The 26,236-nt window shown below is 36.0% G+C and overlaps 1 protein-coding gene across 24 annotated transcripts in view; it reads right to left on the reverse strand.

Moving 5' to 3' along the window:
- The window catches only part of PPFIA2 (PTPRF interacting protein alpha 2), a 413,992-nt gene that overhangs the window by 119,498 nt on the left and 268,258 nt on the right, over positions 1 to 26,236 (reverse strand). For 23 of the 24 annotated variants that reach the window (XM_045588288.1, XM_036456932.1, XM_036456935.2 and 20 more), the window contains one exon: positions 2,408 to 2,524. In XM_045588288.1, the coding sequence (XP_045444244.1) occupies positions 2,408 to 2,524 (117 nt within the window). Of the gene's footprint in view, positions 1 to 2,407; positions 2,525 to 5,092; positions 5,097 to 13,802; positions 13,809 to 26,236 lie in introns of those variants that run through there. The other variant, XM_045588300.1, reaches the window with a different exon arrangement.

The following is a 26,236-nucleotide window of genomic DNA, read 5'->3' on the forward strand; positions in this document are numbered from 1 at the left end:
AAAAAATAAAGAAAGAGGGGGGAAAAAGCATGGGCGAGAAGCAATATCACAGAATTTCTCTACACTGGTTGAAATGCCTTCACAAAAAAAACTGGAAGGCAAAGAAAGTTAAAGACAGGTATTCAGAATCTTATATATATATACTCCTCTACCCATGGAGTTCATAAGATAAACATCAGTTATACATAAATCCTTGTCTTATTTCTGTAATGAATTTCTGAAACTTAATCTGACATGAATTCTTACATTCTATAATGCTTGGATATTTAGGATTTATATCTTAAACAATATTTGATGCTGAAGAAGTACTAGAAGAATTCTTCAGCATCAAACAGTTTTATTTTAGTAGACAAGATGTCAAGGTTTTATGTCTTTGAAAGGCATCTTTCTCTAATTCTATTCTAGATGATTATAAATATAGCATTGTTACAGAAGACAATATTTTATAGACTTCTAAAAAAAGACTAGATGACTATAAAGTCCATTTTTATATCCAAATGAGTGTGATTCTATGATTCTCTGAGGAAAGGGATAGCACTGTATTACTGATGACATAATTAAAATAAAGCAGCAATAAATAAAATACATATAAGTAAATATAGTATTCATAAAATAAAATTAAATAGTAATAGAAAATTACATGTTAGTTTTCTAAATTTAGTTTCATGTGCAAATGCCTTATTCTAAAGATCTTGGTGATTTATTTACTGAATTAGTGTCAGTTCATTTATCTGAAGAAAAGATAGATAATATTATTCAGATTTGAGATACAGCTTATAAAATCTATAATTTTATTTTAATATTTATTTTAAGATCTGTAAAATACATGAATAAAGCTTAAAATAATGAAACCTTAAATAAAGGGCTGTTTTCTTCGTAGCCACAAGACATGATGGTGGTCTCAGAAATCAGTCCAGTTTATTAGGCTTCCTTTGCTTTTTGACCCAAATTTGTAAACATAAGAAGTCCTTCCATTTATTTCAACTGGGTAAGTCTGGAAGTGCTCAGTTTATCTTCTAGTAAAAAGTCTAGTGCTATTTGTTCTGTGGCTTCTTAATCTCTATGTTTTAAAACCCCTTGACATTTGCAATAACACCAATTTATCTACTTGATTCATGTGATTTTGATGATTAAAGAGTTCTACCCAATGATAAAACTCCTTGAAGACAAATATCAGGAGACTGCCTGAACCTTGTACACAGGATGTGAACAGGCACCTGATTCCAGACCTACCAGCCATAAACCTTCTTCCTCTTGAGCTGGATACAAGTGGTTCAGCACTGAAAAGGGCCAAACAGACTTCTGGGTTCCTTGGCCTGGGTCTAAGCCCCACCTAGAGAATCACTCCCTTCCAAAAAAAGCAGTGAAAATCCCATGACTTAGATATTATTTTGTGCAATTTATCATAAATTGATAAGGTCTCCTCAAACATAAAAAAGTAAAATAAGAAATTATCAAAAAGTTTTTGTAGTGATAAAGCACAGATTTTTGACAACTGTACATAATACCATTTATAAACCAAAGTTATTGTTCTTGTACTTTAAAAAGTCCTAATACATAGAGAGCCAGGGTCTGTAATATCTAAAACGACTGAACAGACTTGAACACCAGGCTGTGTGTGGGCTCAGCTGGGCAGGACTGGCGAGCAGGCTGAACTGCTGACCTCTTGGTCCCCGCTGGGTCACAGGTGCCATGGTGACCCAGCACTGACTACAGCCACCAAGGCAGGTGTGATGTGATTGGTTGCGCCCCCCCCCCCTCACCCCACGATTGCCCTGCCCACCGCCACTGCCCAGCTCCCTCTGCTGGGCAATCAATCATGGAAGACTGAGAGAGGGCTCAGGCTGCGATGAAAGAAACGCCCCCCTCACCAAAGTACATGAATTTCATGCACTGGTCCTCTAGTTACATATCGATATGACTGAATTATTTTTAAGATAATCAAATTAATAGTAAGTAATGAGAAATTCATATATGTATAAGCATAAACACACATATTTTTGAAAAATCCTCAGTTAAAGATATTTTTATTGACTTTTAGAGAGAGGAAGAGAGAGAGGGAGAAACATAGATGTGAGAGAAAAACACCAGTTCATTGATCCGATGCCTCCTGTACTCTCCCCGATAAGGGACTGAAGCCGAAACCTGGGTATGTGCCTTGACCAGGAATTGAACCAACCACCTTTTAGTATACTGGATCATGCTCCAATCAAGTGAGCTACACTTAGCCAGGCATAAACACACATATTTTTAAGAGAATCAAATTGAGAGCAATAAATGAAAAGGAATCATCATGAACTTTTGACAAACAAATAAAAATATAACAATTACATGGATTTTATATTCCTGTCAAATGATGTATAGCAAGTAAGCATTTCCATGTAAGAGCATGCTATATAGGTCATACCTTTTCATGAACTTTCTGGCCAGGTTCCATCCCTTCAAGATGTTCTGACTCTGTGGATCCCTCACTTGATGCCATTTTCCTTTGTATATGAACATTTTGTTCACGCAAGGCAACAATCTGTAAAATAAAATGACAAGCTTTTAAAATCCAAAGTAGAACATAAACTATAAAAATTTTGAATTTTCTTGAATGTGATTAAGATCTAATGAATGCAAACAATCAGAAAATAAACATTGTTTTACTCATTATTATTTCAAAAATATTTCCAAAGATGATTAGCATTTTGAATAACATTTGTAATATTTATAGGAATGTGAAAATTTTCTTTAAAAAGTGTCTACTTGGAAAATGTATCTATCAGGTTGGAAATGTACCTAAATAAGAAGTATGATCCATGTGTTGTTAAATCAGAAATTAACTTCAAAAATTAATTTATGAAATGTGATAAAATTTGTATTGGTCTATATTTTTGAAGTATATAAGAAATATAAATAAAAAGATTGAAAGCTGAAGACTAATTATTAGCACAATCATTAACCCTAATAAATAATGTATCTGCAATTTGAAAACTAACAAACAAATAAGCTGGACTTAAATACTTGTAGCACTGTCATAAGTACTTAGAATTAAATTGGTCTCACTGTCTTATTTTAGTGACCATTGTCGTAGCACAGCTAGTCCAAATATAGCAGTTAATTAAGGAAAATCACTAACCAATAATCATCAAATAAACAAAAGACATAAATTAGTTGGGTGTTCGCACTGCTACCTGCCCCAGCTTCAGTGCCCAGATGGACTGTGATGTGTTCACAAGATCAAGTGAACTTGCACATGCACTCCAGCACTTGCAAATATGGCATGTCATTTTCTAGGGGCATCATCACACCATGAATAACTATGTAAACGCCATTTCTTCAAGTACTGAAATCACTAAATGACTAGCCCCCTTGCTCCCATTCTTGCTCATCTACAATCTGTCTTTCACAAAGCAGCCATATTTACATTAATATTGTGTCATTTCTCAGCTTTCTAAAGAATCTCAATGTCTTCCCAACTTATTGAGTCTGCATTGAAATTTCTTAACAAGGTCTCTAACTTCCAACATAATCCCTTTGGCCACAATTACCTCCTTTCTGTCCCCTAAACAAACCAGACTCTTCCTTACCAGGAACTGAGAAACATGATCTTCCTGCCTGAATATCCTTCCCCAGCTCAGAATAGCCAGCACCATCCCAGCCTTCCCAACTCAGCTGACACACCACCCACCCCTCAGAGAAAACACGCCTTGATGTCAAACACTTATTACAATCTCCCTGTCTATTTCTGTGGGTGTTTCACTTATTAAAATGTAATATTTCATTCCCTATTTACTCACTTTGCTTTTTTATTTAATTAACAGAAGAACTAATAATATTTCATGCGAAAATAATTTTCAAAGGAATGTCTTATTGGGAACATTTTTATATGAAGCATCAATCATATTATTATGTGCATAGTACTCTATAAAAATGTGTTCAGTTACATAATGAATGAATATGGAAAAACAATGAGTGTAAAACCAACTCACCTGGAAATAACAAAAGATAAAGATTTAAAGTGTTTGAGAACTCCTTCAGAGATATCCTTTCATGTTAGTGTAGAAATGGATTAAATAAAAAGGAAAACCAAAATGAATTAGCCCTGCACATATCATTCTTATATAGGCAAGTTGTGCATTCATTTTCATCCACTGAAGGCCCATGGAAATGTAGTCAGGAGACATTTCCACAATCATTTTAGCTGATCAACCAGGACTTGTCAAGTGTTCATTGACATTTGTTTCTAAATGTCCACCATCCCTTCATATTCCTTTTGGTAACATCTCACATTTCTATTAGAGAATTTCCTGATTTCCCTTTCAGCTCTGATCCTAGAGGGACTGTCACTCAAGGGGTCAGAGCTGATGGCTAATAGCTGGGCACATGATCCAAGTCAGGGCAATTAGCATGTTCCTTGAGATGCTTCTGGCAGAGGTATGGGGGGAGATTCTCTCTGCTCTGGAAGAAAAGCTGGTAGTAGATGATCAGGGAGCTGTTTGCCATTATTGTAGTTCTGTCTTGTGGAGAAAGCAGGGGGCTGAGATAGAGTCCTGATGAATTTTTCTGTTTCTGATTCCAGCTTGTTGTTATTATGGTTTTTTTTTTTTTTTTAACTTCTTTTGCCATTTTTTAAAGATCATCCATGGTTTCTCCTGACTTCTTTTTAAATTTTATTTTTCAATTACAATTTACATTCAATATTATTTTGTATTAGTTTTAGGCATACAGACACTATAGTGGTTAGATAATCATATGCTTTTTGTAAAGTGTTCTTCTGATATTTCCAGTACCCACCTGGTAACATATATTGTTATTACAATAGTATTGACTATATTTATCTTTACATCTGGCATTTCAGCATAAAAGCCAAAAATTTCCCCTTTGTGTTCAAAGTAGTTTGGATAGTTTTCTGTCCCTTGCAACTAAAAGTGTCCTTGCCATGTATCTTTCTTGCAGGCTTGATCCCCTACCCCAGTCCAGGGTGAGTTCCAGAGGCCATCAATTAATGTCTCTCTCTCATCGATGTCTCTCTCTCTCTCTCTCTCTCTCTCTCTCTCTCTCTCTCTCTCTCTCTCTCTTTCTCTCTTTCTTTCTCGTCCACATTCACCTCCCTTCCCTCCATTCTTTCTAAAAATATCAATGGAAAAAATATCCTTAGATGAGGACTAAAATGATAATAATAATAATAATAATAATAATAATAATAATAATAAAAGTGTCCTGCAAATATAGTAGGAAGCATGGAAGACAACACAGCCTATGGAATTGCTAAGAGGAGATTTTGGAAAATTCTAATAATTTACCAGGCACAATGGGAGAAACTTTTTCTTATATAAGAGCTCTATATATTCCTAGTACTACAGGTTCACTGTTTTTGTCCAAAATATATCTGGAGGAAGATGGAATTAAGACAGGAGACTAGAAAAATAAAGCACTTCAACTAAAGCTCTGGCCTCTGCATGCTTCTATCTTTCTGGCATTCTGCTTGAGAAGCTCTGAGCCCATACAATGGACTTCTGGTGGTCTTTCAAGTCTGAAAAACTCCCTAGCTCTCATTCTTTGTTTCTACCAAACTCTCTCTGGGATTCTACAGATGCTCTCCTATCCCCTTGTCTTTGAACAACTGTTTTCCCTGCCAACCTGGAGAGATTCATTTACTTCACAAATTTTCATTGAGCACAGGCATTGGGGGAAAACAAATCAAGAGGAAAGAAGAAATTCTAGCCTTAACAAAACTTTAATTCTTGTCAGAAGAGAGAAACTATAAACAAAAATAAATAGCATACATTTTAAATGGTGATAATTGCAGACTGTAAATGAAAGCATGGGAAAGGTGCTGTGAGATGCAGTTTCCTTAGGAATTGGGTGCTTCGTGGGTGTAGACCTGAGGACATGGGACAAAGACAGCAATGTGGATATCAGGCAGAGGGTGGGGAAGATGTAAATCCTTATTGAAATCAGAGTTTGAGATTCATGCAAATGTTTCATTGAGTTCTTCAAATAATGTAAAATGTCCTTTTCAAAAGGAAACTAAATACCAGTGAAAATTGATGCTTTAGAACTTGAGGTGTGAGGAAATATACAGAAACATGTGATTTTTTTTAAAGTGATTTTGGAGAAAATACAATTTATATTCCTAAATTCTGAAATTTCTCGAGTTTAAGATGTATTAATCCATTTATTTAACAAATACTCATTAATCACTGTTCCAGTATCAGACACCACTGAGAAAAAGATAGATCAAGCAATGAAATTGCATTCTAGCAACAATAACAATAAAAAAAACATAAAAAACAGTAAGGTAACAAAATAGCAATGAATTGTCAAGCTCTTAAATGTGTTTGAGATTGTGCTAAACACATTATAGAAATTTGCATCTTTAAAACAACTGTTTACCTCTACTGTGCTTTCTAACCAAGTTTGAGATTTCTTCAAAGCAGATTTTGAGACAAGTAATAATGAGCATGTAGTTTATTTATCCCTAAATAATCTTGGTTGAGTCCTGATCTTTTTAGGTGTAACTGGCAATATGACCTTGTTCATATTACTTAAACTCAAGTTCTTGCTCCTTTTCTACGAGGGATAATGATACTGTTTAGTTTTGTACTGTAAAGTACTTAGTCAACTTTGGTGTACATTAAAAGTTTATTACATAATGACAAAGACCCCCATTCACCTCTTCAACTTTATCTTCCTATCCACACTTTGTGTTCTGGCTTATTGAAGGTATTGCTTTCACACACATAGGAAATGTCATCTTGACTGGGTTTTTATTCATTTGGATTACCCTTGGTGAGATGATAGAAAAAAATATACATATATTGGTCTCTGCCTCTAATATCTGGCATAAAATCCCTAAGACCTTTGTAAAGTCCTACATGATTAAGGGCAGTAGGAGCATCTTTTGTTTTATTGAGATGACTCTGGGTGTGTTTCTGGATGGAGGCTGGTCACCAGAAGACCTAAGCTATGACTGGAAGCTTGACAGTTTCAGTCCCATCCTCCATCCTCCAGAGAGGGGAGAGGGACAGGAAGTGGAGTTGTTTGATCATGCCTATGTAATGACGCCTCCATAAAAATCTCCGAAGTGCAGGTGTCAGAGAACTTTCAGGGTGCTGATGAATCCAGGTACTGGAAGGATGATGCACCCCAATTTCACAGGGACAGAAGCTTTTGCATCCAGGATGCTTCCAGATATTGCCATATGTATCTCTTCATTTGTATCATTTAACATATCCTTTAATAACATGTAAACATAGTTGGAGCTATTTTCCCAAGTTCTGTGAGCTGCTCTAACATATTCATCAAACCCAAGGAGGTTGAAAGAACCTCTGATTTAAAGCCAATTAGTCAGAAGCACAGGTGATAATTTGCACTTGCCATCGGCATCTAAAAATGTGATGGTAGCAATCTTATGGGACTGAGCCCTGAGAGATCTGACACTATCTCCAAGTGCATAGTGTGAGAATTGAGTTCAATTGTAGGACACCAAGTAGTTGTCTCAGTGAATTGCGTGGTGGAGGACAAACTCCCACGTACCTGGTATCAGAAGTGCTGTGGATGTGGTAGCAGTGCAAGAGTAAAGGAGAAACATAGGAGGTAGACTAGGGTTTTCTCTACACACCCTTCCTCTTTTTAACTGCCTTTTAGTCACCTTTTAGTTCTTAGTTTATATGATACTCACTTTGGGATGGGTTCTGAGACCATCCTACCTTCCAGGGATTTAAGTTATGTCATCCCTTAGTATTCTCCAATGACTCATGTCAGCCAAACATCACTCTGTATCACAGTTGGCTGTTAGTTTTCTTACTGCCCATCTTGGCACTGAGAGCCTTGAGATCAGAAGCTGTATCTGATTACTTATTCCCAGTCCTTAGGATAATGGCTGACAAATAAGAAGCACTCTAGAAATGTTATGAAGTTTTAAATGACAGCAAACCATGTGAATGAAAAAGAACTGTAGGGAGTTGGATAAATTGAATGGAAAAGTAATCAAGTATTTATGCATGGAGAAAAAAAAATTAGTCATCCATATAAAAAACTATGTAAACTTAAAGTATTTCCCAGAGTTTATATTACATGATTCAGGGTTAAAAAAGAATCTTCAACATAGAAGAATTGATTGGGGAAATTAAGAAAGAAAAGAACATAGACTTGTAGTATCATGGCAAAACAGCTTAATGAAAGTCAGAAAGAGATAGGATGGAAATATAAAGTAGTGGGCAATTTCATCATGTCTTAAAATCCTTACAAGTATACTGCAGCCTAGTTAATGTGTTTCAGGTGCATTGAACTACATGCTGTGTTTATACACATTAGATATAGAGTCAATTGACAACAGATGGAAAAATGAAATTACAAGGGTGTCTAGGAATTTACTTATATTAACATAATTCTTAAAGTAGGAAAAGAAAATAAATGTAAAATAATTTAGTTTTTACTCCCTCCCCCATCTTCATTTTTGAAAATATTAATGTACAGGATATTTTCTGAAGTTAAGGAAAAAAGAAAAATAAGAGACAGGAACTTTGAAGGTAAATTTGTAATTAAGAACTACTTGTAATAATAATGGCTGCTATTTCTTGAACATCTATGATATGCCACCTACGTGCAAAGTAGTTTGCATATAATATCTCATTTAATCATCTCAATAACCTTATAAATTGTATATTATTGTTTTTATTTTAAAAAGCATAGAGGAAATTCCTAGCATAGAGGAAATGAGCAATATACTTGAGGTCATAAGAAAAAGAAACTGCATAGACAGATCTCCAAACCAAATCTGATACCTTCAAAGTTTATATTTATAAGCATTATTCTATAATGACATTTAAAAATAATAAAATAATTCACAGGATACACAATCCAAATATTTATCTAGTTGCTACTGTTCTGTGGGCTGATAGCAGGGCAACTGACTTGCCCTGATTTGGCAAAATAATTTGGATACAGTTAGAAGATGTCTCCCATGATACCTAGGAATTAAAATCATGCTGTTTACATTACTTATCATTTTAAATTATAAATCTATGTGTCACAGGCATTTCAATTTACCTTGAAAATTTTCCAGCTACTTTGAAAAATAAATCATGTCTAGGCCTCATGTTAATTCTCCAGGGATCTGGATTCTGAGGTCTTCAAGTTCATGGTTGCCTTTACCTACTTAATGACTTTCAGACAGTGCTTGCATTTAATTAACAAAGATTATTTTCATCTATTTTTACCCCAAGCTCAATTAACAATTTCAAGAGTGAGACTCACAGAAGTCTCACCACACCAACACATAATTTGCTTCTGCACACATACTTATTTTAATTAAGCTGAATTCTATGCTTAGATTACACTGAGGTTGCAATATAAAAACAAAAACAACAAAAAAAGCAACTATAAGAACAGAAGGGGTTTACAATTTCCACTTAAGTAACACTCCAGCCACAATAGTTTGGATTTGTGTTCTTATATTATATATTAATTAAGAAACTATAAAAATGGAGAAGTAAGGTGCTCTTTGGCAGGGGATACTCCTTGCTTTATGCCATTAGGCTTAGGAAAGCTTCCATAGGAATGCTCTGCTCTGGAATGGGGTAGGGGGAATCTGTAAGAGTCTTTTCGGCTCCTATCCTCGAGTGGTGGTGAGGACTACTTTCGTTTTGACTCTGCTGGATATGAATCAATTTTTGTTCAAATAAACTCTTAAAAATTTTATTATGCCTCAGTTTAACTTGTAACATGTCTCACAGTGGGGAAAAATAGGACTTACCAAAGGTATGGGTTATTATAAATGACACTTTGGCATAGAATAGAGGGTTCCCTCATGATGTTCCCACTGTCACTCCCCCAGGCCTCTAACCCTCTAATGTGACTTGGCCTTCACCTCAGGACAGAACAACTGACTACAGTAATTATCTCCCCCCTCAAAACAAACAAACAAAAAAACCCCAAACAAATAAAACCCCAAAACAGCAAGAATAAGGAGTCCAAATTGATCAAAGAAGAGAGTCACAGCAAACTTAATAGTCCAAAGGGTCCAGAACTAAGCAGTTCAGAGTAGCTCTGTGAATGAGTCCTTCATTAAAGTTTCAATAAATGTTTATTTTTTATGAAATATCAATATCTTAAGATAGGAATAAAAGTTTCTACTTTCATTGCTTTATATATACTCAAAAGTATTAAAATGCTTTGAGAAAATGCAGAGTATGAAATTAATAAGGTAAACTTATGTAATACTAATCACGTCTCTGTCATCTGCTTATTCAAGTGAGATTTATCCACTGTCAGGAACTTTTGGATGTTTTACAATGAAAGTTCTGCTTTCAAAATTCAAATATGCTACATTTCTATCAATAAATATTGTACTTTTTTTTTAAAGTCTCCTTTAATTTAATCTCTCTTATCTGAGCATTAACCATGTCCTACCCTTCTTTGCCTCTGAGATCAGACAATAAATTTGGTGCATTCAGGGGATTTGAGGTGATGGGGAAATCAAGTTCTTGCTCAATTATATCGTTTCAGTTATGTGAGATGAATGAATTTGAGGGATTTCCTATACAACATGTTGATAGTGCCTACAGTTAACAAAAAATAAGAAGAACAAATCAACAAAAGAACACAACATTTTTGGAGGTGAAGGATATGTTTAGTACTTTGTGGTGTGCATGCACAAACTAAAAAAAATGCACATTACATATGTGCAATGTTGTATATCAATTATATCTCAATATCACTTATAAAAAGAGATGGCCAAGCATATTAAACAATAAATAAAATTAATCTCTTTGAAGATGGAACAGATTCCCCTTTCAGCACCTACATGAGATTTAACCTCCTCAGCCAGGCATGGCTAACACTATAAGTATACACTTCAGGGTTTTTTTGTATGTGTTTTTTTCCCCAGTCAGAGCTGAAGTGACAAAATTATAGGCTGTGTCTTAGAACAATTCTCTTTAGCTTTAAATGAGTCTCAAGGCGGGGGGTTGGGGGGGAAGGATTTCAAAGTGCTTGAATTATACTTGAGAAAATACAGAAGGTGGAAACAATATCCATTAGTCATTCTTGCATATAAAACAGCAAGCTAGGGCAAGAGAAAGAATTTACCCATTTAGTGCGTTCCTTAAAATAACAAAAGCACAGTAAACCCATTATTCTGAACAATTCCTTTAAAAGTAATCCATTTGCTTGGGCTTTAATGGAATTAATCATATGTTGTATTCTTTTGGGTGCATTTCAATTTTATTTTTATGTGATTTTTAAATGTGAACATATTTAAAAAAATGTCAGCTTGTAAAGGGAACAGAACTTATGTGGTCTTTATGCTTTATTTTTATAGGTAAAGAAAATGAAGCTTACAGAAAATGAATGAATGATAAATCTCTCCCTGTCCCCAACAAATTTCCACGTCATCAGTCCCAATGTAGGACACACATTCCACCTCTTACATGCCAGTTCAGTCATCTTTAAAATGAGTTGGACAGTATCATGGCTAAAAACATCAGCATCAACATCAATAACAGTAATATTTACTCTTTGCTAAGCACAGTCTTAAGCACTTGGCATGTAAAAACTCACTTATACCTCACAACAACCTCACCAGATAAGTCCTATTATTAGAATGGAGGTAATTGAGGCAGAGAGGATGTCAGGAAATTGCCTGTAGTCACAGAGCTAGCAAATGGGAAAACCACTTCAGAGAAATAAACCCCCCCAGGCTGGAGACCACAGCTCTGGTCCACTGTGTGTCTGCTCCTTTCCTTTCTTGACCTCAGCCATCTTCTCTCAGCCAGGGCAGAATATCTTCACAGCACCCAATTAAGTATTCTGTATAAATGAAGGTTTAATACTTGAAACTTTCACCCACTTGCCCATATTACCTCCTAACTACTCCTTGCTGTTCATACAAAATGATGTATTCTTTTGCTCCTTCTTATTTCTATTGTGATCCTTACCTCACTGCTTTGTAATCTCCTGTTTATGGGTAATATACTCTATGTCTTATTTGGGTCAAGGTTCTTAGTAGCAGTTCACAGTCACTTTCATCAAAATCACCTACAATACTTGTTAAAAGTATGGAATCCATTTAATGAATCTAAATTTTAAGATGCTTCCAGGTGACCCTTATACACCCTTTAGTCTGAGGACTAACACATGAATTCTTCAAGTGCAGTTTTTCTCCTGTCCCTTTACTGGAGGCAGAGGCAGCAGCCCAGCGAAAGGCTGCTGATGGCCGGTGACAGATTGGGCTCTAGGGCGTGACCTGTGTGATCACCCAGTGCAAGGGGGATCCGCTTCAGGCTCCTATTTTTGTCAGGCCTGCAAGCTAAAAATGGTTGTGCATTTTTGAATGACTGAAAATCATCAAAAGAAAGAGAATACTCTGTGACACATAAAAATTATAAGAAGTTTTGTTTCCAGTGTCCACAAACTCATTTTTATTAGAACGTGGCCCGGCTCACTTTTCACATAATTGTGTATGATTGCTTTCACTCACCAATGGTAGAGGAGTCTTGATAGAGACCATTTGGCCATTGAACCTAAAATATTTATTAGCCCTTCAGAGTTTATGTGCATTCTTAAAAAAAAAGAAAAGAAGAAGAAAGAAAACTGTTCAAATGAACCCAGTGAAAGTCAGAACTATGACTCTTACTCCTGATTTTTAGATTTATGCCCTCTTGTTCACTTAAACACATTATTTCTAATATCATTTACCGTATTTTCTGGCGTATAAGACAACCCCCTAATTTTACAGTTAAAACATAGGTTTAGGCCTATATTTGCTGTATAAGACTATCCCCCACTTCCGAGGCAACACCAGTTCTTTTTTTAATAGACCGCCTCTCTGACTCTGGCCAACACAGCTACACTGTGTTCTAGTAAAAAGCCTGCTCAGATTGGCCAGAGTCAGAGAGGTGGTCTATTAAAAAAAGAACTGGTGTTGCCTCGGAAGTGGGGGGTTGTCTTATACAGCGAATATAGGACTAAACCTATGTTTTAACTGTAAAATTAGGGAGTCTTCTTATACGCCGGAAAATACAGTAAATCAGAAGAAACATTGGATAACTTGATAATGGAACTGAAATACTGAACTTAGTGAATGTATTTTTCATATATGATTTGGTATACTTGTGTCTGAAAGAGGAATATTTTGGCTAACATGATGAATTAGTTAATCATAGAATGACCAGAATGATTGGTTGACCAGTTGCTATAATGTGCACTGACCACCAGGGAACAGATCCTCAATGCAGGAGATGCTCCTGGTGGTCAGTGCCCTCCCACAGCCAACCTCCCACAGCCCCTCCAGCATTAGGCCTGGTCTCGATGGGCCTTGAAGAGGGGTGAAGCTGGCAAGCCAACTTCCCTTGGCCCCTCCACCTTGCGGGGCTGGCACTTATTGGCCCTGATGGCTGGCCAGGCTAAGGGACCCCACCCATGCACAAATTCACACACTGGGTCTCTAGTTTTAAAAATAAGTGTGGATAACATTTTCAATATTCTACCCATAGTTTTGTAAATTTTTTCACAGACTTTATCACTAAAATTATTTTTAAATTTATATTTCTAATATTAGTTCTTTGAGGGCTGGGGTTCTTTCTTTTTCTTTTTTTAAATCTTTATTGTTGAAAGTATTACATATGACCTCCTTTCCCCTCATTGACCTCTTCTAGCCTGCTCTGGTCCCAGGCCCTCACCATCCTATTGTCTGTGTCCATGGGTTATGCATATATGCATGCAAGGTCTTTGGTTGTTTCTGACTTGGTTACCTATATGCCATCAAGGCTCCAAACAGTGCTTAGTACTGTCCAGTAGATAATACAGAGCACTGATTAACAGCATGAACTATGAAGTAGAATTGTGGTTCCACTACTTTTTGACAGTGTGGACTTAAGTTATTTTTCATCTATTGTATATGCCTCAGATTCTTTCCCCATCCTCTCTCTTCCTCTATCAATGCTGACATTTGTAACATCAATCTCAAAGGTTACTAATGTGAAGATAAAATTAAATAAAATGTATAAAACACTTAGAAGAGGGGCTCCTATGCTTTAGGTAACTTGTAAGTGCTGGTGATTGTTTTACTAAATGTTTACTGAATGATTATTGTTTCTGCTAAATATAAGTATGATATTGAAATATTACCTTTCTATACATTTTATAAAGTTTTTTCATTGTCTAGTTTTTTTAAATTTTTATTTCTACTTATTTACTGCTGGTATGGGCATGCAATTGATATTTGTGTCTAAATTTTACAAAACTTTATTAAATTTACTAATAAATTCCAAGCACTCTTTTTCTGGAGTTAATTTTTCATGTTCTTTGAGCTATAATTTTCAAATAAAATTGTAAGTCTTTAAAGTATTAAAGTGATGTTTTGATATATATGTACATTGTGATCAAGCATTCTTTATATTCTGTGTTCTAGATGTTATTTGTTGAACTTCAATATTCATTCTCTTACTCGTTAGCAATAGTAATCCTTCATATGGCCATGTAAATACATGGTTGTACTTGCTGGTCTCTTTTATAGCTTAGAGTGATTGTGAAACAAGTTTTATTAAATGAAAGCAAAAATCATTGGTACTACTTCCTTATCGTGCCTCTAAAAGTTATGTTATCCCTCTATGTTTCTTGATCTGCTTGCATATCCTGTTGGCTAGAAGTGGTAGGCATTTCAACCCAAACAATTATGGCAAGCACTTCAATTGAAAGATACAAGTCATGTGTGTGTGTGCTCCTGTGTGTGTGTGTGTGTGTGTGTGTGTGTGTGTGTAAAGCCAATAAAAATTGTGATAAACTCTATTAGTAAGAAAAGATAAAAGAAAGTTACACAAATGGATCTTATGATATAGAACCACCTACATAGTTTGGAAACACCATACTGAGTTTGTGAACAGTTAAATTAGTTACTTTAGCTGTTCCAGAAAGTATATCTAAGATGATTTACTCTACCAGTGATATGAATAATTATGATATAAATAGAATGTTCTTTCTTACATTTCAAGGGGTCATGGTCCTCAGCAATAAATTCAATAACCATAGGTTTTCTACCATCATGGTAGGAAGTATGAAAAGATAACTGTGCACCTGGTCTGAGCACCATTTTGGACTCGGGTGATTACTATGAGGTGATCCGATGGACAGATGGAGTTTAATATTCTACTGCAAATACCAAGTAAGACAAGGTGATGTAGAGTTGGATATTAGCTAAGACATGCATGAGACATATATTCAAGTCCCTTGGAGAACTGGGTTACGATCTGAATGACTAAGGCCAGGAAAGGGGATCAGCGTATAAGTTGGTGATCATTAGTGTCCTCTTGTAGCAAATCCAGGACTCAATCTTGGCCTCATAGGTTCTTCCACATTGAGCTTAAAGGTGTCACCCCCTGAACCTTATGTTTAATACCTGGAAAACTGTTTTGAGTATGTTAGTTTCATTTCTGGCTAACAGTCCTACATTTCAAAGCATATTCCAAAAGTTCTAAATAATGTTGGGCAAAAAGCTTCTGAACACTTACATGATATTTTAATCACAATTTCATGGGAAAATTTTATGTGTCTCCCAACTTATTTTCATTAGAGAAGTAGGAATCATCAGCACAATTTTTATCATTAGCATGCTATTTATCATTTACTCATTGTGCTAGACTTTTTTTTAATTTTGCATTATTTAATTGCTACAAAAGACTTTCAAGTAGGTATTGATCTCATCCAATTTTTACAGATAGATATTTACAGGTTTGAAATGAAAAATGGCTTATCTAAAGTCACATAGCTTACATATGGCAGGCCAGGGAGTCAAACCCATGTCTGTCTGCTTCAAAGCCCATGGTTTTCTCTACCAAGTTTCCCATCTGGTTCTCATTTATAGGCTCAAATAAGAATCAATTATATAAGTTTTTTATTTTTTATTTTGTTGAGTTCAGATAGTTTGGATACATTTGAATTTTTTCAATTGTTTATATATGACATATACTTCTATGTCTCTTCTTTGGTGACAGGTTTCTATGCATCAGAAAGAAATTTTTAAAGCACATCATACAGCAGATTGCTCTACTTCTATCTAATTTATATATATGAAAGCCTAAGCAACCACGTGACCAGCCAGTAGCTATGATGTACACTGACCACCAGGGGGGAGTTACTCAATGCAGGAGCTGCCCCCTAGTGGTCAGTGCGCTCCCACAGTGGGGGCACTGCTCAGCTGACTGACGGCATCAGATGCCAGGCTGATGACTGGCAGACACAGCTGCAGTGATGGGAACCTCTACCACAGACACTGCTCCTGTGCACCGCTGCTGCTCAGGTGCAGTGGGGCCCAGATGAGCGGGAGTGGTGCAGTGCCCAACCTGAGCTTGGGCTCCTCCCTGGGTACCTGCTGCTTCACCCACTACTTTGTGCTGTGCAGGATCGACATTGACAGTGGGCTGGAGCCCAATGAGCTGGCAGATAAGGCCGGGCTGCAGTGGCATGGAGGTTCACTGATCCCCACAGGACAGGCCGAGAGACCCCACCAGTGCATGAATCCATGTACTGGGCCTCTAGTCTTATATAATAAAAGCCTAATATGCAAATCAACCAAACAGTGGGGCGACTGGTTGCTATAATGTGTACTGACCACCAGGGGGCAGACATTCAACGCAGGAGCTGCACCCAGTGTGCTCCCACAGGGGGAGTGCTGCTTGGGCAGAGCTGGGTTCACAGCTGACGAGCACAGCAGCAATGGTGGGAGCCTCTTCTGCCTCCCCATCAGTGCTATGGAGCAGCTAACCTAGCATTAAGGAGCAGTGAGCAGGCAGGTGGTAAAGAGGAAGGAGTCCTGGACTACAAGAGGGATGTGGACTGATAGAGGATGCAGAGGCAGTTACGGGCCATCAGGCAGGCAGGGGAGCAATTAGGATCATCAGGCTGGCATGCAGAGTGGTTAAGGACCATCAGGCAGACAGGCAGGTGAGTGGTTAGGAACCAGCAGTCCTGGATTGTGAGAGGGATGTCTGACTCTGGGATTGGGCCTAAACCAGCAGTTGGACATCCCTCGAGGGGTCCCAAATTGGAGAGGGTGCAGGCTGAGCTGAGGGACATCCCCCTTCCCCGGGCATGAATTTCGTGCACCAGACCTTTAGTATTAAAATAATAGCTTATTTTCCTCCCCAGCCCTTCTGTTCTGGATACAACAGAAAAATCAGTGAGGATACAAATTTATCCAATCCCTTGAAAAGATAACGCCTGTATTTATGGGAATCAGTGGATCATAATGCAAACTTCGTGAAGATATTTAAAAAGGAGAAATTCAAAGAAATGAATAGTATACAGACAAGGGCAGTGGCTCAGTCATTCACTAGCTGTGCATTTTGGGTGAGTTGCTTCAAGCTTTAGAACTGCGTTTTCTGCATGTTTAAAATGGTGATAGTACTTTCTGCTTTATAAACTCTCTGTTAGTAACAGTAATTATCTCATGATGTGGGGGTCCGTAGACCTGAAGGGGAGGAGAGGTAAGTGATTGAAGCTGCCTGGCAGAATTCAAAAAGGCAGCATTTCAGTAGTGCTTGATTTGGCCCAGCATCTCAAAAGCATAAGCTCTCCCAGAGATATTGCTATCGCACTATACTCTAACTGTATTGCATTTTTTTTCTTAAAAACTATATATATATTTCCTCTCCTCTTTCCTCTTCCTCCTTTCCTTTAAAAAACAAAACAAAGAGGATTTTTAAAAATTTTCTTAACACATATTATGATTTTATTTGCAGATCTTCCTTATTTCACATAGTGCTTTTTTTTTGGTGTAAAATAACATGTTGGTTCTATCAACATATTATGAAAAAGAAGATATTATCAATGGTAAGTGTTCTTAAAAATACTCAACTAAGATATAAAGTTATGATGATTGATAGCTGTATAATAAATAATTTGGCTCTGCCCAAACAGAGGCCAGGTCTCTGTCCTCAGCTTTTGGGAAGTAATCTATCAATATGTTACACCTGCTAGAAATAGCTTTGTTTGGTGTGGAGTCTAGATCTTAGGATGGGGCTGGCCACACTTAATAGTGTTACCTTAGGTGTAGGTTATGCCAGGATGACCTTACCATATGATTTAGGAGGCTTCAAATCTTGAACTGGAGGCTGAGACCAATGACAGGGACTAACAGTTAATGATTCTTCTACAATGAAACCTCAGTAAAAACTCGGGACACTCAGAGCTTTGGTGAGCCTCCTGGGTTGGCAGTGCTCTGTGTGTATTATCACATATCAGTTCTAGGAGAGAAATGCATTCAAGTACAATGGACATTTGAAACCCTCCCAGACTCTGCCCTATGTGCTTCTTTCTTTAGCTAATTTTGGTTTATAACATTTCCCTATAATAAACCATGACCAGGGCCTATGGACACAGATAATGGGGCAGTGAGGGCCAGGGGTGGGAGGCCAGGGTGGGCTGGAGGGGGGCCAATTGGGAGAAAACGGGGACATATGTAATACTTTCAACAATAAATAATTATTTAAAAGATAAAATGAAAACAATAAAAAGAAAATAAGCCATGACTGTGAGTATATTAGCTTTCAGTGAGTTCTGTGCAGTCTTCCTGATGAACTACTGAACCTGAGAGTACATTTGGGAATGCCTTGTATGCAGCTGGTGCCAGAAGTGCGGCCAGTCTTGTGAAGGATTGTGCCCTCAGACTTGGCAGGTTGGCTCAGCATGGTAGTGGTGTTATGGATTGAATGTTCCTGTCCCCTCAGTATTCGTATGTTGGATCCTAACACCAATGTGATTGTGGTAGGAGATGGGGCCTTTGGAGTGTGATTAGCTAATGAGGGTGGAGCCCACCTGAGGTGGATTTAGTGTCCTTACCAAGGAGACCCGAGAGGTGCCTCTCGCTCATTCTGTATGCGAAGACACAAAGAGAATGCATCATCTGTGAACCAGGAAGCAGGCTCTCACCAGACACTGACTTTGTCAGCACCTCGATATTTGACTTATCAGCTCCCAGACTGCGAGAAATAAGTGTTTGTTGTTTAAGCCAACCAGACTATGCTAGTTTGTTGAAGCAACACTTTCCCCAAAAGGCTAAGACAAATAAATTACATATGTTATGTACCAGGTGATGAAATATGTGATGTTTTCTGCTACAAAGTTTTTAAAAACTAAAATCGTGAACAATCAAATTACTATTTACAAAAAATAATAAAACAACAGCAACTACAACAAACAGATTAAAGCAATCCATTCATCCTTTTGATAATCATTTCCTTTCAGTGTCCCAAATGTTTGATTATTTGGAACTTTCAAATTTCTCAACATTTGAGATTCATTGTTCTTCCCCTTTAATAATGAAATGGAAATAAAGCCATGCTGCAGAAATCCTCTCATCTTATTTAATGTAACTTGAAGTCTCACATTTTCTACACTGAAAACAATGACCAATACAATGCTCTTATGCCATGAACTTAAGAAAACTAGCCAGAGCCACTGAAATCTATACCAAATAAAAACATTTAGCTGCAAGGTTTAAAATCCAGTAATCCAATTCATCCAAATAACTTCACACACTAGATGTTTTAATGTGTGTGTTTTTCTACAGAGTATAGTGTTTAATTTCAACCCAATATTTGGCAGTTTAAAGGTATGTTAATTTTTGATTAACTTAGACAACATCTGTTTTGTTTTGTTTTCCTCTGTCAATATAATAAAGCTATGAACCTTGAAGTAATCCATGGAAATATAACAATATAGAGATGTCATGATGAACTTAAATAACTGGTAGAAGAAAAACTGTGAATTTAGGGAACACAGTTTTCATATATACATATTTTATTTTATTTTTTATTAAGAGAAAGGCCAAGCATTCCAGTGGCAACTGTTAAATATTCTAATTTAGAGCAAGACATTCTGGCTTTCAATTATTTCTAACTAGGGATAACATCTGTAATATTTCACTTAGTTCCCCTAAGCCTCAGTTTCCTCATTTACAAAGTGCTAGTAGTAATTATGCTTTCCACATATAAGTGAAAAATGTATGTGCCTATATGCATGTTTGGGGGAAGTGTTTTATAATACTTAGCATAGCGCCATGCATAGAATAATCTCCTCCTCAAAATTGTAGATGCTTTTACTATCAATATTAACAATTGCATAAATAAGTGAATTGCAAGTCATTTCTAAAATTCAGGTAGTGGTATAGAATCTTTCTATTAACAAATATGGTACAGTATTTATTTACCCAACAAAAGAAAATTTAGGCCTGGGTATAAAATAAAATAATAGTATTTTGTTTATCCCCAAATTTAAATTGTCAATTGAAAAGAAATTTTATCTACTTGACTACTAACTAGCTGATGTTGAACTTTGAGCATAATACTAGTAATACAACTTTAGTACATAAAGTTTACAATATACTTTCTTGTATATTATTTCATCCAAAGGTCATGAAATTTGAAAGACCATTCCAAAATTTGTTCATATTACATTTCACAGATGAGAAAACTGAGGTACATAAAGGTTAAATAAATTACTAGGTGTTACATAATTAATAAGTGATAAAGGACCCAAACTAGACTCTTTTGACTTCAATTTAAGCATTCTTTTATTTTTTACTTTGAAACTTGTTTTTTAATGAATTTCATGAAAATGTATTACACTTAATTTTAAAAAAATACTTCATCTGTCTCATAAGAATACTTTGTAAACACATGGGTAAAATAAATGGGCCAATTAATGAGGTTTATGATCAAAGCATTAATATAAAACATAATCTTGTTATTTATATGAAGAGAAAAAAAGCAGTTTAAATCTCCATGGGAAAAATAAAACAACCAGAAGAAGATAAAAATAAAACTATCACAAGAAGAACACATCCTAAGCTTTTATCAAAAAAGATATCTATTCAAAACAGAGGAGTCTGAAAAGACTGCAAACAGACTTCAAATTTCTTACATACAACAGGAGATATTTTTAACCTATATTTTAAACAATTGCTTGGCAATTGTAAAAATAGTGGAAATGGAAAATAGTAATTTCTTTAGCTCTCTTTTCATTGTTAGGTTTTAACATAGTTATCATAAGGCATCTTGATTTTCTTTTATTTGGACCTTGAGAGCTTGTTTGGAGGTTCTAGCAGGGGAGCGTAGCTATTCGTATACCTTGACCAAAGACCCGTCCTCTCCTCTTGGGGGAAAGTGGTCCTCTTCGACCGAGCGCGCAGCTTCGGGAGGGACGCACATGCATCGGTGAGGGAGGAAGGGGACACCCTCCTAGCCAGCCAGATCAGCCGAATCAACCCTGGCGATCAATGGGGTGACAGATGTCACAGCCAGATCGCCCTCACATCTGATTTTCTTTTATTTGGAAAAAGAATCTTTGTACTGGAACAGTAAAATTATCAATGGCAAAAAAATACATTTTCTATTGATAATAATAATGTGGGTAATTTCGTTTCTATAACTATCTTTACAATGCAATATTATTATAAAGGATAATCTCTAGAGATATAATAAGAAATCATAGGCATTTGTGAATAACTGCTAGTTTGTGCAGAAAGCAATATAAAGCAAAAAGGACATCATTCAACTACCATTAAACTCTTCCATGAAATAAAAACAATTAAGAACTATATAATTTTCTACCCCCAAATAATACAATTCCAATAGGGAAAATTGGTTCCACTAAGTGAATCCTTTGGAAACTCCTAACAGTTGCAGGCAAACTAAAAACATCACATCGGAGAATTTTATCGATACATTAACTTCTAGAGCTGCAAGGACAGCAGTACCTTATGCAAATACTGTTGTCATTAAACAAATGCTATTTCTTGGTAAGTTTAGCCATGGTGATTTGCTTCAAATGCTAATCAAACAAAAAACTTGGTTCTGACTAATGGAATTTACTAATAATGAAAATAGTTTTATACACTTACTAATCATGAAAATAAATAACTCAGCTGAGTTAGGATATTAGTATATGTTAGAAAGTTGTAAGAGTAGTTGTTATTATAAATACAGTGATAAACAAAACTATGTCTGCTTTTAACTCAAAGAAAAAATAGAATTAAAAGAACAGAAAAAGAAAATGAGCAATTGGCACAGGGTCTATCAAGACAAATAGCATCAATTTTAGGATTCTGAAATAATTTAATAACTTCAGAATAATACTGTTATCAGTTACTCCAGTTCTTTAATAAGTATTGCTCAACAACTCCCCCACATTCCACATTATTTTGGGGGATTATATTAGCCATTAAATTCCTTTCTGTCTACATATAGCTGAGTTACTTATGGATTTCAGAAGCATCCTGATTTTTACCTGTTAAGTTTCAGGGCAACATTTCACCTCTGGATTTATTCCAGTGACTAAAGTCATCTGAGACAACTTTAACTTCATATTTGTATCTCTTTCTTTCAAATTATTATGAATAACACAACTTCATAAGTTTAGACAAGGAAATACTGTGGTGGAATTGTAATAGATTGTGTTGTGGAAACATAATGAATTTCCGTTACACATCCCCTTCCCCTTTCCCCATTTCTCAGAGGAAGCGGTTCTGTTACTTATTACTGGTTTGAAATCATGCTTATCCTCTATTATGTTGCCCATTAATAACACCTTTCCTTTGAATGTTCCATCTTTCTTTCTCTTGGCTATAAGCATTTTCAATAGGCTGTCTCTTATTATTGCTTTCATATTGAGGCTTTAATTTCCACTTTTCTGTTTTGCAAACTTCTTACAAGAGTATAGCGTCTCACGTTTAAAAATTTCAGACTCAATTTCCTTTTATCACAGCTATTCTCCTTGCATTGCAGTTACTGAAACTGTCTTTGCAAGCATTTCTAGTGAATGCTTCTAATGGTAAATCTCATTGCCTCATATTAGACATAATCCTATATGCCTTCATGAAACTTTTGATACTGTTGCTCACCTCCAATCCCTATACATAAAACTCTTTTGTTTTTCTTTCTCTCTCCCTTCCTTCCCCCCTCCCCCCCACCCCCACTACGTTTACTTGCTTCAAAGACTCTGAGTCACTTGAGTTTCCAGGTTTCATTTCTCCTTCCCAGCTTCTTATTGGCTTTTTAAGGTACGGTAAGTCCACTTTTTCTCCTATTTATTCACCTTTTCCATTCCTTTCCATAAATTCAACAGAATACTCATTTTTAAACCAACTCCAAAAATTGTTGTGACCATTAAATGGTGAGATGAATTTAAAGCAATAGCCATGCTCCATGCATGGATTTATTAACCTCTCAAACATGCGTGTTGCCTCAACCTCCTCCCACTGTTCTGATCCAATATTCTTCTGAATGTAAATGGTACTTTATTTGCCCATGAAAGTTCCTTATTTTTTAAATAAGTGTTTATTGCTGAAAGTATTACATTGCCAACCCCCTGTCCTCTCCCTCTCTGCCCGCTCAAGCCTTCAGCACCCTATTTTCTATGTCTATGGGTTATGCATATACGTTTATGAGTTCATTGGTTGGTCTTCCCCCCACCTCCTATCCCTGTACCTCCCCTACCTTCCCTCTGAGGTCTGACAGTTTGTTCAATGTTGTTATGTCTCTGGGTCTATTTTTGTTTATCAATTTATATTGTTCATTAGATACCACATATGAGTGAGATCACGTGATACTTGTCTTTCTTTGACTGGCTTATTTCGATTTTCTGAAGAAATAGAACTTCAGGGATAAGGCTGCTTATAGATAAGGTAAAATTGAATGTCAATCTCTTTAAGAAAATTCTAATTGAAAGTTATTAAATTAAATGGTTGGAATAAACAGAATATACAACATATAATTCAGCCTGTAATTATGTATCAATTCTTTTTTATGTATAATGCTATCATGTAGAAAAGCTTTTAAAATAAGCACATCTGTGTATCACTGAAAATTAGTCTGTCAATTAAATTTTTCTATAGTTTCAGAATAATCCATGTGTCTACTTTAGTTAAATAATTTAAAAAGCATACAGACTTCTTCTAAAGGAGAATGCATAATTTTAGAATGTAATCTATTTAGTCTTCTTTTCACTTGCTTTGATTTTACTTTGTTGTAGTTTCCAATTTTAAGCAGTAACAAAAATATAATCAGCATGTGTGGGCTATTGAAAGAGGCAAAAAATAAAAGCAAATTTCACTATTGCTTTTTTTCATCTATATCTATATTTTCCAGCACTGTAAGGACATAAGCAATGATAGACAGGTGTAATGCTTCTGTTCTACACAGTTTAGTATTTTCTCACACTAGCCCCTCATTTCTTTAAAAAATTTTCTTTCAAAAAATCTGAACTATAAGCATTGTACATTTACTATCATATATATTTTTACCCTTAATTTTTATAGGTACAATTGGTCTGCAAAATTAAAAATATGTTCATATCTCTTCCCTCCTTACAAACTCTGTTGGCTCACCATTTTCTGCAGGAGAGAGCCCGGTCCAGCCATTCCTAACTCAGATCTGCCTGTCACTGCGGCTTCTTCCCCTTCCTTCCTGCCGGCTTTCTCTTCCTCCAATTCCATTTGGTGAGTGCTCTATAGTCACCCTTCAAATCGAAGGTAACTTTATTCTGCTGGAATATTTTTAAAAATACGTTTCCAGCTCTACTGAGATGCAACTAACAAATTAACAAATACCATTGTGTAAGCTTAAGGTGCAAAATGTGGTGATTTGATATATGTATGTATTTAGAAATGATTATCACAAAAAGGTTAAATAACACAGCTATTATTATTATTATTATTATTATTATTATTATTATTGGTGGTAAGAACATTGAAGCTCTACTCTCATCAAATTTTAAGTATGCAATATAGTACTGGTGACTATAGTCATCATGTTATATATTAGATATCCTAATCTTATTCATCTTGTAAGGGAAAACTTGTATCCTTTGGCCAATGTCTCCCCATTTCCCTCAACCCCTCAATCCCTGGAAACTACTAATCTACTCTGTTATTATGAGTTTGACATTCTTACATTCTACATGAAAGTAAGGTCAGACAGTATTTGTCTTTCTTTGTCTGTCTGACTTATTTCACATAATATAAGGTCCTTAAGATTCATTCATGCTCTTGAAAATGGCATGATTTCTCTAGGACTTTTTTTTAACCCCTTCTGCTTTTCTTCATCCATGACCATATAATTAACTACTCTCTTTTGTAATACTAAAAAAAGTAAGTAAACTTTGTACTTATTAAACCTTGCACTTACCTTAATTTTTACATTAGTCATACTATATTATAATTAATTTTTTGTGGTAAAGTGTACATAACATAAAATTTAATATTTTAAACATTTTAAATGTACAATTCAGTGGTGTTATGGACATTCAGATTGTTTTGCAAACATCACCATCATCCATCTTCATAACTTTTCTCGTCTTCCCAACTTGAAACTCTGCTCATTAAATAAGACACCATTATAATTAATTCTTATCATGTTTATCTCCCATACTAAAAAGAATAATTGCTTTATTAATATTTAAGTTTTATTATTATATATTTTGATCCCAAGTAGTGAACATACAGCCTGATTAACAGAATATGCCAATCAAATGTTTGCTGAATTGAAATGTTATTATCAAAATCACATATCAGATCATTACATCAAGTTATATCAGACTAGAGGCCTGGTGCATGAAATTTGTGCATAGGAGGGTGCCCAGCCTGCACCCTCTCCAATCTGGGACCCCCTGGGGGACCTGATCCTACAGATTGGGCCAAAACTGGCAATTGGATATCCCTCTAACAATCCGAGACCACTGGTTCCTAACAGTTCACTTGCCTGCCAGCCTGATCACCCCTAACTGCCTCTGCCTGCCAGCCTGATTGCCCTAACTGCCTCCCTGCACTGGCCTGGTTGCCTCCAACTGTCCTCTGCCAGCCTGGTCATCCCAACCAGCCTGCTATTCATTTGTTTAGTTGTCCCTTGCTAACCCCCCTGCTGGCCTTGTCACCCCATGCAGCCTGCTGTTCAGTTGTTACTGTGAGAGCATTGTGACCAATTTGCATATTACCTTTTTATTAGTATAGATTATATCAACTCTCCAGTTCTCACCTAACACTTAAACACACACACACACACACACACACACACACACACACACACAACACATCCTTTTAGTAATATTCCTTTTACAAAATAAAAACAAATAAAATCAAAACTATATCTTCAGTGCTTTCTCATTTTATAAAATATGAATTCCAAACTGTGATCATGTCATCCAGGCACTCTAAAATCTGAGTTTTATCAGTCTCTCCACCCTCCCATCTACATAT

This window comes from Pipistrellus kuhlii, unplaced genomic scaffold (genome assembly GCF_014108245.1).
Source record: "Pipistrellus kuhlii isolate mPipKuh1 unplaced genomic scaffold, mPipKuh1.p scaffold_m20_p_3, whole genome shotgun sequence".
Taxonomy (NCBI): domain Eukaryota; kingdom Metazoa; phylum Chordata; class Mammalia; order Chiroptera; family Vespertilionidae; genus Pipistrellus; species Pipistrellus kuhlii.